Consider the following 13,987-nt stretch of genomic DNA (forward strand, 5'->3'; position numbering starts at 1 on the left):
ATAGTAGTAGTAGTGGGTCGATTATTTATGTGTTGAGTTGGTTATTAGTTCGTGGGTGGTTAGTGTAGTTAAGTATGAAGGTGAGGTTAGTGATAGGAAGTGGGTAACCGTGTGGTAAGAGGTTGGTCTAAGTCTTATTTATTTTCTCTTTCAATGGAATGAAGGGTCGAACATTAAGGCAGGGTTTCATCTATAGAACCCAAGTAATTCTCTGCAATTCTTCTTTACCTTTCATTCAAATCCCATGTTCCAAGATAGGGAAACAAACCAAGGGGAAGTATATACCATTGAGGAACCTGAAAGTGGTGGTCAAGTAGATTGTAAAGATAACTCACAACCCCTAACAGAAGGGAGAAGCATTTCGATCCCGTTCCCCAAATTCCTGAACCCTGCCCTAAAAACCTATCTTTGATTTTATGTTGTGAAAACCACTATTCTCCATCACAATCCCAAGTTCTTCTCCCCTTCGAGGCGTGTGATAACAATATAAAGGAACCCTTCATAGGGAATGTTGTTCATAAGCCCTGAGACAAAAATTAACTTCGATTTCATATTGTGCAAAACCATTTTCTTTGGTTTATTATTTGACGACCACAGAAATAGTCCATCACCGTCTCCAAGAGGAACCATATATATACTTTGAGCTGAGATGGAAATGAAAGCTTACATATATTTTCTCACTCTTTGCGTAATGGCCGTGTCTCTTGGACGGGGTTGCAAATGGAAGAGCAAAAACTATAGTTGTAAAGCTCATTTCAGGAACTCCAAGACAGTGTAGAAGTGATCGATGTAGAAGGCTCGAAAGTGGAGAAAGCCAGTAGACAGGCCAAGCTGCCGGAATTCTTCTTCAGTTCGATGTTTGCCCTTAGCTCTGTAGACTGTCATGACGAAGATGTCACCTTCTAGCAGTGCACGAGTCCTATGGCTGTCGTCTGATTCGTTTGGTAGCACCGGTTCACAAGCTATCAGCTTCCCTCCCCGTGGTAGTGCTTCATAACAGTTCTTCATTATCATTCTGCATTCCTCGTCCGTCCAAGTCGTCAACACCCACTGTGTCACACAAACAATTCTGCACTCAGCATTAACAATATACTCCCATTTCCAAAGCCACACATGGTTTAAGGTTTTGGTTTCGTAAATCGGCATTTGCTAATACCTGATCGAAAAAGATCCTGCGCATCCGGGCAGTCAGGCTGCATGTGCAGCGCCAGGCTCAAGGCAGCGCACTTTGACCGCCTTAGCCCTGCTCGAGCAAGGCACTTGAGCAGGGGTAAGGCGGTCAAAGCGCGCCACCTTGAGTCTGGCGCTGCACATGCAGCCTGACTGCCCGAATGCACAGGAGCCAGGTGATACTGATACTTGACTGACACCGACACAGAAGGTGTCCTACACCAGCACTCCCATGATTCTCTGTCTCTCTCTCTTTTTTTCCCATGTGAAAAGACACCTCTGCCCTCTTATTTTGACGAGGAGAGAGATAGACTCATGGGAATGCTGGCATAGGCACACTCCCGGACAGAAAACTATCACCCTTTTTTTTCGTTTTTTGTAACTATCAATGACTGTATTTTGTATATTGGCGTGATGACCCAATGCAAGTAAGAATCTGCAATTCATAGTTTAAAGTATTGGTATTGTAGCCGACATATTGGTCATTTTTATAAATTTCTGTCAATTCTTTCTGATATATTTTGGCTGATACAGTAGCCGTTACAGTGACCTATCCCAAAAAAAAATGGCTCAGGGTGGTTGTAACGAATCTTGACCGATTAAACCGATACATATAGGTATTGATATCAATATTGACTGAAACTGATACGAGTACCGATACCGATACTTGAAACCATGAAACCATGAAACCATGGTGTTCAACATTTAATACTACAACAAAAACTTGAATACAGTCACATACACTTGATCTTGATGGATCAGAATTCAGATACTGCCCAATATGTATTTTGTTTTTTGTTGAGATTGGGCCCTAAAATTTGCAATTGGGGGAGAGTTGCCATGCTGCTGGTGCAAACAAAAATCTCTTACACGGCATCAATGGTGGAACGGTATCATCAATAGGGCCCACAATCATAAGAGAGGAGAGAGAATAAACGAAAAAACCCTACGCTCGTTCGTCCAGTTAGTGTCAGAATCTTTTTTGGGTTAAAAAGAGCCTTTAATTAATAGAAATATAGAGATTACATTCTGTAATAAGCCATACCAGAGGCATCATTCCTTACTAAGATGGAAAGAGCCTTAGACAGGCATGAAGTATTAAAATCAAGATCATGAACACCTCGAACAAACCCTGCTAAATAGTCAGCACAACTATTGATCTCCCTAACATGGTGAATAAAGCTACAACTGCGAAAACCATCACGCAATCCACGTATCTCTTCAAGCAACCAAAGCACCTCCCACCGGGGTTGAAAGGCCCCCACAATCATTTGCACTGCCACCCTTGAATCTTAACGCACCTGCACTTGCTGCACTTGCATTACTCTTGCTTCCAACAATCCCATCCGAACAGCGTAAAGCTCCATATGGAGTACATCATCCCGAGTCTCCAATAAACCAAAAACAACAAGCTGATTCTTTACTGCCCACTCTAACACTGCCCTCCGCTTACCTGGATCATTCAGACCCCTGTTATTCCAAGCAACAATCTTCATCATTGCAGAGAGGGGGGTGGAGGGTTAGGTACTGTATTCCCTCGATTCGGACTACGATCACGTAATCGAGGGACATCAGCACTAACATTATCAACCACACTTGCACCTGTAATATCTTCTTCGTGCAACAGAGCAAACCTGTTCTCAACCAAGGATTGCTCAACACGCTTCACACCTAGCTTATAACTCCAGTCAGAAGAAGAGGACTTAGAAGGGACAGACACTGCACCTTCCTTCAAATTATCCACGTTAGTTGCATTCTGTTTCAAGGAAGCACTTGAGATAGACTGTAGGCACGTGTCACCACAATCCCCCTTCTCCTTTGCCATGGTTGTCAAGGACGCCACACCCTTCCCATAATGTGCCAATTTATCCACCTTAACATTCCTTACGCCACTTACCTCTTCACGAATAACCACCCCTTTGGGACGCACTTGCTGTCCTGCAGTTAAAACTGCTTTCTTTGGAGAGCCAGGTAGTGCTTCCACATCCATATTGGTAGTTACACCAACTTCAACTGCACGTATTGGTTTCGCCACCAAGGATGACGGCACCGGCGGCGTGGGGACCCCTGGCGGAGCAGGTCTCTTACCCCTTCCCCGTCTTCGTCCAACAGGTCTCCATGGTTCTTCAATTTGCATACTCTCTTGCTGCACTGCTCCGGTTACCTGATCATGATTCATATTTGCCACCGAACACTCCCTATCCCTATGGCCGAATAGCTTACATACACTACATAATGGTGGAACCCAGTCGTAATGCACAGTCTGTTCCACCAAGGTTCCATCTTCCATGGCAATGTGAATAGTGTTTGGTAAGCCATCCGCAGCATTAATAGAGACACAACATCTCGCAAACGACAGCCTCTCCCGTCGAACAGTCCTTCCATCGGCACAAATAGGGCGACCCAACACACTAGTGATTCCACCCAGAGTATGACTGCCCCAATATTGAAGGTTTAAACCATATAAGCGGATCTATAATGGCAACTCAGATTCCTCTCTTTTAGAGAGAGAAACATCAGTAGACCAAGGCCTCAAAACTAATGGCCTGGTACCAAAACTCCAAGGTCCCTCCTCTAGAATTTGGTGGCTTAAATCTGATCCTTGAAAATAAAAAACAAAGACACCACTTTCAAGCCCAAAAACTTCTACTACACCCACATGACTCCACTTCTCCTGTACAAACCTTTTCATGGAAGAGAAGGTGGGAATGGGACCAAACACATAGCCCACTAGTGCCGCTTCCCACCGATCTGACTCTTCAACCAGGACTTCTTTGCTACATACTGCAACCTTCTTCCCTGTCACCACCGTAGGTTCAACAAATGGTACTTCACTTGCACCGTCCTTAACTTTCCCTCCTGGGAACAAACTTGCCCAAGAACGTTGGGAACCCACTCCCTGTCCAACGCCATTAACAGTAATGGGGTTAGAACCAGGAGCAGTGGGCACTGTAGAGCCACTCCCGGTGACCATACACCTAACAACCAAACCTTGCACCGAGAAAAATTACGTAACTGAAACCTGCACTTCGTTCGCACTTCGGGAAAACCCCGATCAGTTTCAGAATCTTTTACTCTTTTGATATTAATATTGGACCCCCAACCTCAGACAGACAGACACAAAACTACAAAACACTTAGGACGATTATGGGCCTACTGAATATTTTAGGGCCATTACGACACCAATTTTACGAGTTTCAATACTAAAAATTTATGGAAAAAGATCCTCTTCAATTCCAACTCCAACTTTCTCTAACTATCCATCCAACCGCGATAACATTTGGACACATTCTCAGGTGTTGGCAGGTGTTGGGATGCATGTTCTAGTCCTCCTAGTCGTTGAATGGATGGTTGAAAAGAAGTTAGACGCCAAAGTAGTTGGACAAGACCTGGATCCCAAATTTATTTAGACTTCTTCAAACCACCCAAAACAGTAAAAGGACTGTTTGGAGTGCAGCCCTACAACAGAAGCAACATGGGACAAAATGACCACCCTGCCCTATAAAAGGTAGAAATTTTATCCTTGTTGACGCTTATACATGACGTTTCCATTAACCCACATTGGTGTAGGAGCCACACTCCCGGACAGAGAATGCGTTCCCAAAAAATTATAGCCTACGCTAGCCTCTCCACATGTTCCTTGACATAGCTCATTGTTCCCATAGAGTTCAGACTTCTGGTCCACTCAAAGCCAATTGTTATCTGGATTGAAATTGGCCTAGATTGGTCTGAATGACCTTGGAGTTGGCATTTTTCAGGCATCTAGGGTTTTTCTGTACAACATTGACCCAATTAGGTTCAGGGAGAGTCAGGATTGGTCGATTCCATTCTTAAAACCCTGGCCATCTGATCATCTAAGTGGGGAGAAAATAAAGAGAAAAGGAAACAAACACGACCAAGGTTTTAAAACTCAGAATCGAAAATGGATCAGTCAAAGAGGATTTCGATCCCAATTGATTTAGGAATTGAGAATCGAATCAGTTTAAGAATTGAGAATCGGCTTATGAATCGATCAGATTCAAGATGGATTATAAAGAAAATGACTAAGAAATGACCGATTTGTCCGATACGATTCTGATTTAAGAAGTAACGATTAGAAGCGGTGGAAATCGAGATTGGTGTCAGCCGATTAATCGATCCGAATCCCGAGTTTTTAAACTATAAACCCAACTCCTCCATCATGGGTCATAGACTTATGTAAGGGTGTCAAACGGTGCGGTTCTAGTTATTCGGTTCGGTTGTGTGGTTTATATTTTGATAAGGTGAAATCAAAACCAAACCGGATAGGAATCAGTCAAAATCAGAATCATTTTGCATACGGTCCTGTTTTACCGGTTTCTATTCGGTTTTCGTTATCCGATTCACAACCGGTTTACATGCGGTTTGTGTAGTGTCGTTTTGGAAAATACAAATGAAGACAACCTTGGTTTTCAAGGCCTTTATATTCCTGTGTTTCCCCATTCTCTCCCCGTCTCCATCACTCATCATATTTCCTATTCCTATGTGATAAAAATAAAAAACTTACCCCAAGGGGTCAGCTCAGTTGGCAAAAGACCAACTCCTCAAATAAGAGGTCATGAGTTCAAACCACCTTGGGGCCTATCCCCATCCCCTAATCCCCCCCTATTATACAAGCTCTTAATCCAAAAATAAATAAAAAACTTCTCATCTTCACCCGGCCTTTTCTTTTCCTATTCTTTGTTTTTCCAAATTTTTTTTGGGTAAAATACACGTACTCCCCTGTAATGCACCCAATATTCCTTGTACCCCCCTAAGCTTCTGATAAGTCCACGTACCACCCCTCAATATTCCACATACCACCCCTGCTTTACCCCCCTAATGCCATTTAAGTCCATACCAAGTGTTAAATGCTAAAAAATGACCAAACTACCCTTTCTTCTATCTTTTCTAAAATTTGAAAAGACCTAATTGCCCAGACCTATTTGCTAAAATTTGAAAAGACCAAAATGCCCTCATCTTCCCCAAATCATTATCTTCCTTTACATACCCAATACCACCACCACCCACCATTAACACCATCACCACCGTGAAGCCCCACCTCCAGCACCACTGCCACCCACCACCGTTAATACCACCAACCATCTTCTTCCCCAGATCGTTTCTCCAAAACATGAAACCCTAAACCCATTTTAGGGTTTCAAAACCCCACTGCCGCCACACACTCTCAGCCATTAATGGGTCAACCCTTTAATCCTAATTTTGCTGTGTGGTGGCTTCCTTTAATCCTTTTTCTAATTGTTGAGGTTGGATTCCTTGACCCTGAGTCCTGATTGATTGACTTAAGAGTGGCAAAAGTAACAAAAACCGTTTTCTTTCTCCGAATTTCCATCTTATATGGTGGTTGCAGGTTGGAGGCTGTCAACTCCTCCTCCTCCACCGTCCCCCCTCTCCAACTATAAACTTGTAAAGTTTACCTAGCACAACCTCTCTCTCTCTCATTTCCTTTTCAAGTCATCTCTTTTAGTTAGGATTTCAATCTGCTCTGTTATCGATGGCCGCTTCGAGTTCCAGTTATTGGATTTCCTTGCATGATTATGGAGTGGTACCAATTTTGCGCGATAATAAATCCATTCCAAGTTGCGGTTTGGGGTTCCACCATGGTTTCAGGCCCAGATTTCCAGGTCACCATTCGATCAAAAAGCTTCCTCTGTCTCCACATAATATTAATAATAATATTGACAAATGTGGAAATGACGGAAGGACGGGACTCTTCTTAAATTGCTATCTTTCCTGCGAAATGGAACTTGGGAGCGCCAACGACTGTAACTCTGATAAGGACGAGCAGTCCGTAAGGTGGTTTCGAGAAGCTAAACACACTCTCTTAAATGGTGGGCTTTTGAAACCCTAAAATGGGTTTAGGGTTTCATGTTTTGGAGAAACGATCTGGGGAAAAAGATGGTTGGTCGTATTAATGGTGGTGGGTGGCGGTGGTGCTGGAGGTGGGGCTTCACAGTGGTGATGGTGTTAATGGTGGGTGGTGGTGGTGGTGGTGGTATTGGGTATGTAAAAGAAGATAATGATTTGGGGAAGATGAGGGCATTTTGGTATTTTCAAATTTTAGCAAATAGGTCAGGGCAATTAGGTCTTTTCAAATTTTAGAAAAGATAGAAGAAAGGGTAGTTTGGTCATTTTTTAGCATTTAACACTTGGTGTGGACTTAAATGGCATTAGGGGGTAAAGCAGAGGTGGTACGTGGAATATTGAGGGGTGGTACGTGGACTTATCAGAAGCTTAGGGGGTACAAGGAATATTGGATGCATTACAAGGGGGTACGTTTATTTTACCTTTTTTTTTTTCTTCTCCACTCTCAGATGATGAACAAACTATTTCTTCTATTAAAAAGTAGGATTTTGTTAATCAATTTTAACATCATCCATAATTTTCAATTCATACTTGAACAAATATAATATATAGTTAACCCATGATATTTTACTTATTTTATGTTTCATGTTGATGCAACAATTATATTTATTAAATTAATTATATGATATTAATTAATCCAATTGATGCATGGGTTAGTATTAAAGTTAGAGGTATAGGTTTCTATTCGATTTTTCCGGTTTCTTATTCGGTTTAGAACCGCGGTTTTACAGTAAAAATCAAAATCGAACCAGGAAGAGAACCTATAAAATCAAAACCGAATAATTTTTCTGTGGTGCGGTTTGGTTCGATCGTAAACGATCGGTTCTGGTTCTATTTTGACATCCTTAGACTCATGGGTGTGTAGTAATTACACTTGTGAAGGCAGGTGGTATATTTACCAAAATACTCTTGCTAGCTGGTTGTGTATCTCCAACAAAAAAAAATTTCCACGTGTCATGCTCCCATTAGGAGTGAACCTCTATAATAAAGGTGTGGTTCCTAAGAATTGTAGTTATATATTTTCCAACCTACCACTAGCGGATCAGGATCGTCTACGGCCTGCCTGACCGTAGCAGCCATAGCAGTGCCCTAATGAAATGCGATGCAATGACCGCCTTACCCCTGCTGTAGACGATCCAAATTCAGGACTAGCACTAATAGGTTCGGATAAAGAACGAAACTGAGAAGTGAAAAGAGAAGAAAAAGAAATGGATAGCAACATATGCTTAAAACTGTACTACACTTACCTTCATGAAAATGGCATCTCCGGACGGAATGGACTTGAACATATCCCCGCCAACGTGTCTCACGCCTATTGGATTAAATAAATGAAGAATTCAGAAAACAAAAGGAAAAAAAAAAAAAAAAAAAAAAAAAGAAACAAATTTGCAGGAAAGAGTCAACAGTCATGGGCTCTGCGCCCACCTACCGGGAATAGAGGGGGCCTTAGCGACGACCTCTGGAAGATCAAAATTAATGGCAGCTCTGACGTTAGGGTGTTTCTGCAATATCATCCGGAGGCAATCTCCGGCACTTCCGCCCACATCCACCAGACATTCAACGCCTCCGAATCCATCGTAACCCTCTAATATTGCCTTCATGAACGGCACCGATACTCCCGACATCGCCTTCTGCATCAACTCGTTCATCTCCTGATTCTTCCCGTAGTAACAATAAGCCGGTTCTCCGTTAGCCTTCACGAAAGGTTCCGATGATGGATCTATTACGGCTTCGTGCAAGATCGGCCAAGCCTTCATCAGTGCGTCCTGATGGTGCTGTAACACGTAGGGTGCGTACGATAGCCCCTCGCCGTCGGTGACCAATGTCTTACCGATCTCTGTCAACGAGTATTTACGATCGCCGCCGATGATATGTTCGGTGAAGACACGGTAGCTGGTGAGCATACGGAGGATACGCTGGAGATTCTCAGAATCGCCCCCGGAGGGAAGGACTCGTGCGAGGATGTCGGCGGCGGTGAGTGGAGTATTAGCCCCGCCTTGCCAGATGCCGTCGGGGACGTTGAGGCGCACGATGGCGTTGAGGGCCATGGGAACGCTGATCATGTTGGACAGCTCTATTATGGCAAGCCTTGCGTTGTTTCTCTCTTCAGTTGTCTCTTCCGCCATTTCTGATTTGCGGCTCCCTTTCTTACTACTACTCCTTCTCTCTTTCGTTCTTTCTTTCTTTCTCTATATATAATCTAACTACTCCTTGGGCTGCGTTTGTGCTTATCCCTATCGGCAGTTCGGCGGATTCGGCACCTCTCGCTCTCTCTCCCCTTCCCAATGTTTCAGTCTCAGATCTTATTTTTCCTTCCTCTGTCTCTCTCTTTCGGGTCCAAGTGGGAAATAATCTCTGAAAGAGCCGGTTTCGGGCTTTTCTGGTAATTGGAGAATGGAGAGGGAGGTCCAGTCATCACGTCGTAAACTTGGGGCCCACCTCGCATATCTGTCTCATGACCCTTTTGTTTGTTTGTTTTTTTTTTTTTTAATAAGTTATGTCTCATATACCAAACTGGGAAAGAGATTGCTGCCCTCATCACATGGGAGTCAAAAAGTACGGGCAAGGCTTAGGCAGCAATATGAATGAGATTTTCAAATTACATGGACCCTTCGTTGTTTGAAACAATAATAAAACATTCCCTTTATTTTCACCTTTCAATATTTGGTATGGACAATTTTACTCTTACAGAACATTACTATAGCCCAAACCCTATCCCTTTCTTCTTCGGTGAACTGCGAAGTATCTTTATCATCGTCGGTGATGCAGCTATAAAGCAATTGCCATTAACGAGCAACCCCACGATCTGCTATAATTTTCTTTTTTTAATGTCATTGGCTCTTTCATTGAGTTGTATTTAAAAAAATAAAATTGAGGAGTCGAAGGCCACCAAGATCGGCAGCCATGACTATCGTTTGAAGCACCATAGCAGGCGCATGTTAAGGCCCACAAAGGCTGTGCAACCATGACCAAATGTAGCCACAAGGGCTGTGCAGCCATGGCCGCCCAGCTAGCAAGGGGCAGCGTGCTCTCTACTTACCCACCATTCGTCCTATGCTAGCTTTTCTGTCACCGGTGATGAGTTTTCTCATCTCTAGTGACCTGCTGATTATCTAAGAAAAAATGTTGCAACAGAGGTGGTGCGAACACAGATTTAAGGGTACTTGAATCGGCCATTAAAAGAAGGGGTTTATTAGGGTTTCAATCGGATTACGGAATTCCTATGGGCATTAGAACGACGATCGGACACCGGCATCAAGTTAGTTGGAGTCACGCTGTCGTTTGCCAAAATCATGGAGGCCGAATACCATAAGGAGAAGTCGGAATCAGCGGTTGAAAATCACAGAAACCCCTTGAGTTTTCTAAATTTTTTTATTATTTTAGGCAGAGGTTGAAGACGGGGATATCCCCGTCATTACTGAATTTGTTTGAAGGGTTTTCATGTTTGGAGAAGAATGAGAATAAGGGTAAAATGGTACTTAAAATAAGTCACTAAACTAAAAGGGTAAAACTGTCTTTTTACTTTAAAAACTAACAACTCACTAATACTGTGAGCCATTAGGGGGTTATATGTAAAAAATAAAACTAGGGGGAGGTATTTTGTTATTGTTTTAAACACTAGGGGATGTATGTAATTTACTCTTTTTTATTTTATTTTAGGGGATGTGATGGTAATTTCGCACATTCTGTGTTTGGGCTCAAGATCCGTGATCAAACAGCATTTTTTTCCCAAATTAAATCCCATGTAATAGTGGAACGGATCTCAAACACTCAAATATACACCGGTTTCACTACTGGGTGTCAATCGGTTCGGTTTAAGAAATAAAATATAAAAAGTAAAATCCCGAACCTAAAATAGGAATATATTTCTAAAACAAACCAAAACCGAATCGACTCATTTTGGTTCAATTTTATTCAACTTCTTAGTGGGTTTTAATTTGATATCATATTCAGTTTAGGTCCCATTTTAAATGTTTGGGCCAACTATTTACATCTTCACCAATAAAAAACTCTTATTTGTTAGGATCATTGTCCACCAAACTTTTTCCAAACATTAAAATAGAAAAAAATTTATGATCCACATTTGATTACAAAATTTAAAAAGAATATAATTTTATACGGTTCCTTATTTGATTTGAAAATAGGTAATTTGATTCGGTTTAACAATTTTAGGCATGAAACCGAACTAAACTTAGAAAATATTCCAATTTTAGAAACTAAAATCGAACCGATTTGATTTTAAATGGCCGGTTTCGATTTTGATTCTAAATTAACATCCTTAGGTTTCAGTTTCTTAAGACTCTCAAAAGTCTTAAAACACTCTAATCTAAGTGTTTCTTTGCCACAAAGGCCTTAGTTTGCATTTGTAATTGCGACACAACCTTTATATAAGTTATAATAATGATTACGCATTATCTAACTTTAAATTAGTAAATATACATCTTAAATGGATCATAGCGGTTCCGATTTTTGCTGGTTCTTTATTGGTCCTTCGATTATAGATCCATTAGGAAACCTGTCCAAGAACCAACCAGTCCTATTTTATAATTGGTTCCAAAATCAACTAGACCCATCCCATTTAGTAACAGGATGAATCGATTCCCAATATAGGGAAATTGCATTGCACAACCCCATCAAAACATTGATATTTGAATTAGTAAAAATCTTAAAAAAAAAGAGAATTTTTTTTTGATGAATTATGAATATAATAATGAAGACATCAGATGAAAATACTATAAAATTCTATAATTAAATAGAAAAATTTATAGATCACCTTTCTTTTGTTATCTTATAAATGAAAAATGAAGGGGATGGAGGGTGATTTGCTTCAATTTTTTTTATTTTTTTTGGTATCTAAAGAAAAAATCTTCACTTCTTGATTTGTTGAGTCCGCTCTGAAGGCAAATTTAGTGTGCGGTGGAGGGATTTTGAATTTTCATATAAAAATCCAGCCTTCCTCATACTCCCCCCCCTTCATTCATTTAGTTGGAGGAATCCATTGGAGGTCCACCCGATATGCAGTACATGATAGAACTTTTCTTTGTATGATTCCTCTTTTTCTTCAAGTCGAATGATTAGACGATCCATGAACTATTGAAGCTATCGAGAGAATACCAAATGTTAACGATGATACCCTAAGGGGTCAGCTTAGTTGGCAAAAGATCAACTCCTCAAATAAGAGGTCATGAGTTCAAATCACCTTGGAGCCTATCTCCATCTCCTATCGCCCCCTTTAAATCTTTCCAAATCCAAAAAAACTAAAAAATAAAAAATAAAAATACCGATTTCCCCCTTGTAAATGGAAAAAATAGGATAGGTGGTTACCTCCACACGTGCGTGTACCTGTAGAGGAACTGGACTCCCAACAAATAGCGGATATGCGTCAAAAGGCAAAGGCATGAGACAATCCAAAAGCATGGGACCGAGTTTCCCTCCACCCAGGGTTAGGGCTGTAAATGGATCAGATTCGGCTCAGATAATGCTAAACAGATATGGACACAGATACAGAACAAATATTTTATTTGTTTACATGTAAATATAGCTTTTCGGATAGCTATAGCCTATCAGTATCTGCATCCGTTTAGCTTTCGGATGGATTCAGATAGTGCTAAACAGATACGAAAATGGATTTCAACTATTCATTTACACCCCTACCCACGGTGAATGCATGAGTCCCATTCACCGAGGGACGAGAGAGGACGGGAATAGGTATTGGGAGGGTATTTTGGAACATACTAAAACCCGAGAAGGATGGTGGGTGAACCGAAGAAAACTTTGTCCAAAAACATTTGATTATGATTAACTTTGGAAGTCTACTTGGGTACTGAGCAATTACTTATAGGACTTCAGCGGGTCAATTCCAAAACGATACCCAATTCCTATCTAGGGATGTAAACGGATTGGATTCAGATCGGATGTGATCGGATCCGAATATTCCCTGGTTGAATACAGATACCTCTAAACGGATTCAGATGCGGATCGGATCGGATTCGGATTTTCGACCATCCGCGTAGATCTCTACCTTGTATAACCAAGACCTTCCTCCCCTGAGCAGATACACTCACTCTCAATCCATAACTCTTAGATCATGATTCTTTTTTCATCATATTCTAGAACCTGTTGAATCTTCTAAAACCCTCAAAATCATTATGTATTTAATTTTTTATTGTTAAGTATTCAGATTTTTTTTTTCAGACGGATTTTTATCGGAGTATTCGATTTTTTTCTTTGGGATATCTCTAAACGAATACGAATGTCCCTAAACAGATGTGGATTCGAATTCGAATTTCGGTTATCCATTTACTTCCTAATCCTATCCCAATTGACACCCTTATCCTCGGCCTAGGCTAGAGTTTTAGTTGTGTTAATGTATAGGAAAGTTAGATCATCACGACCATAGATTTGGAATAGTTCACATAAGAAATGAGATTATAGAGTAGTTTTATAACAATGGGATTTAATATAGAGTCACACGAGTTGGTAGTGTTGAGTTTCGTGTGTTTCCTAGAAAAATGGTCTTTTGGCTCTTATGTAGTTTTTTTTTTATATTTGGGTTGAACCTCTTATGTAGTTTACGTGTGCAAACTCACGTGTAGCATGAAATTTTGTGCATTTAATTTAAATTTATATGATTGTTACATAATTTTATACAAATGTCTACCCAAACAAAATTATATATATATATATATTACATTAATTTTAGAGTATTATTTTAACCGAAGTCCGTTTGGTTCTAGACAATCCATTTTTAAAATACGAAAAACTACAATATTATGGTGTTTCTCTTTATCAAACTAACCACTCTGATTTTGAATTTACAAATTACCCACTTTTGAATTTAGACTCACAAAACTACCCAAAACAGTACCCCACTCTCAACTTCATATGTTTTTTATTGACATTTTCTCACCTGCCTCCACCTTCCCTTCTCGGA

At 40.9% G+C, this 13,987-nt stretch overlaps 1 protein-coding gene across 1 annotated transcript; it reads right to left on the reverse strand.

Annotated features, from left to right (window-relative positions):
• Nucleotides 1-738: 738 nt before the first annotated feature.
• Nucleotides 739-9,218, reverse strand: LOC122653506 (nicotinate N-methyltransferase 1). Its single transcript, XM_043847359.1, has 3 exons — nt 8,483-9,218; nt 8,301-8,365; nt 739-1,050 (listed from the first exon to the last, which is right to left on the reverse strand). Exons 1-3 carry the CDS (start codon nt 9,177-9,179, stop codon nt 751-753), a joined length of 1,062 nt encoding a protein of 353 aa, XP_043703294.1. The 5' UTR covers nt 9,180-9,218; the 3' UTR covers nt 739-750.
• Nucleotides 9,219-13,987: the final 4,769 nt, after the last annotated feature.

This window comes from Telopea speciosissima, chromosome 3 (assembly GCF_018873765.1).
Source record: "Telopea speciosissima isolate NSW1024214 ecotype Mountain lineage chromosome 3, Tspe_v1, whole genome shotgun sequence".
Classification (NCBI taxonomy): domain Eukaryota; kingdom Viridiplantae; phylum Streptophyta; class Magnoliopsida; order Proteales; family Proteaceae; genus Telopea; species Telopea speciosissima.

Coding starts and splice junctions, on each gene's coding strand:
- LOC122653506 (XM_043847359.1), bottom strand. CDS start 9,179: ATGGCGGAAGAGACAACTGAAGAGAGAAACAACGCAAGGCTTGCCATA. Junction 8,366..8,482: donor TAAGGCCCCCTCTATTCCCG/GTAGGTGGGCGC, acceptor TTAATCCAATAG/GCGTGAGACACGTTGGCGGG. Junction 1,051..8,300: donor GAGATGCCATTTTCATGAAG/GTAAGTGTAGTA, acceptor TGTGTGACACAG/TGGGTGTTGACGACTTGGAC.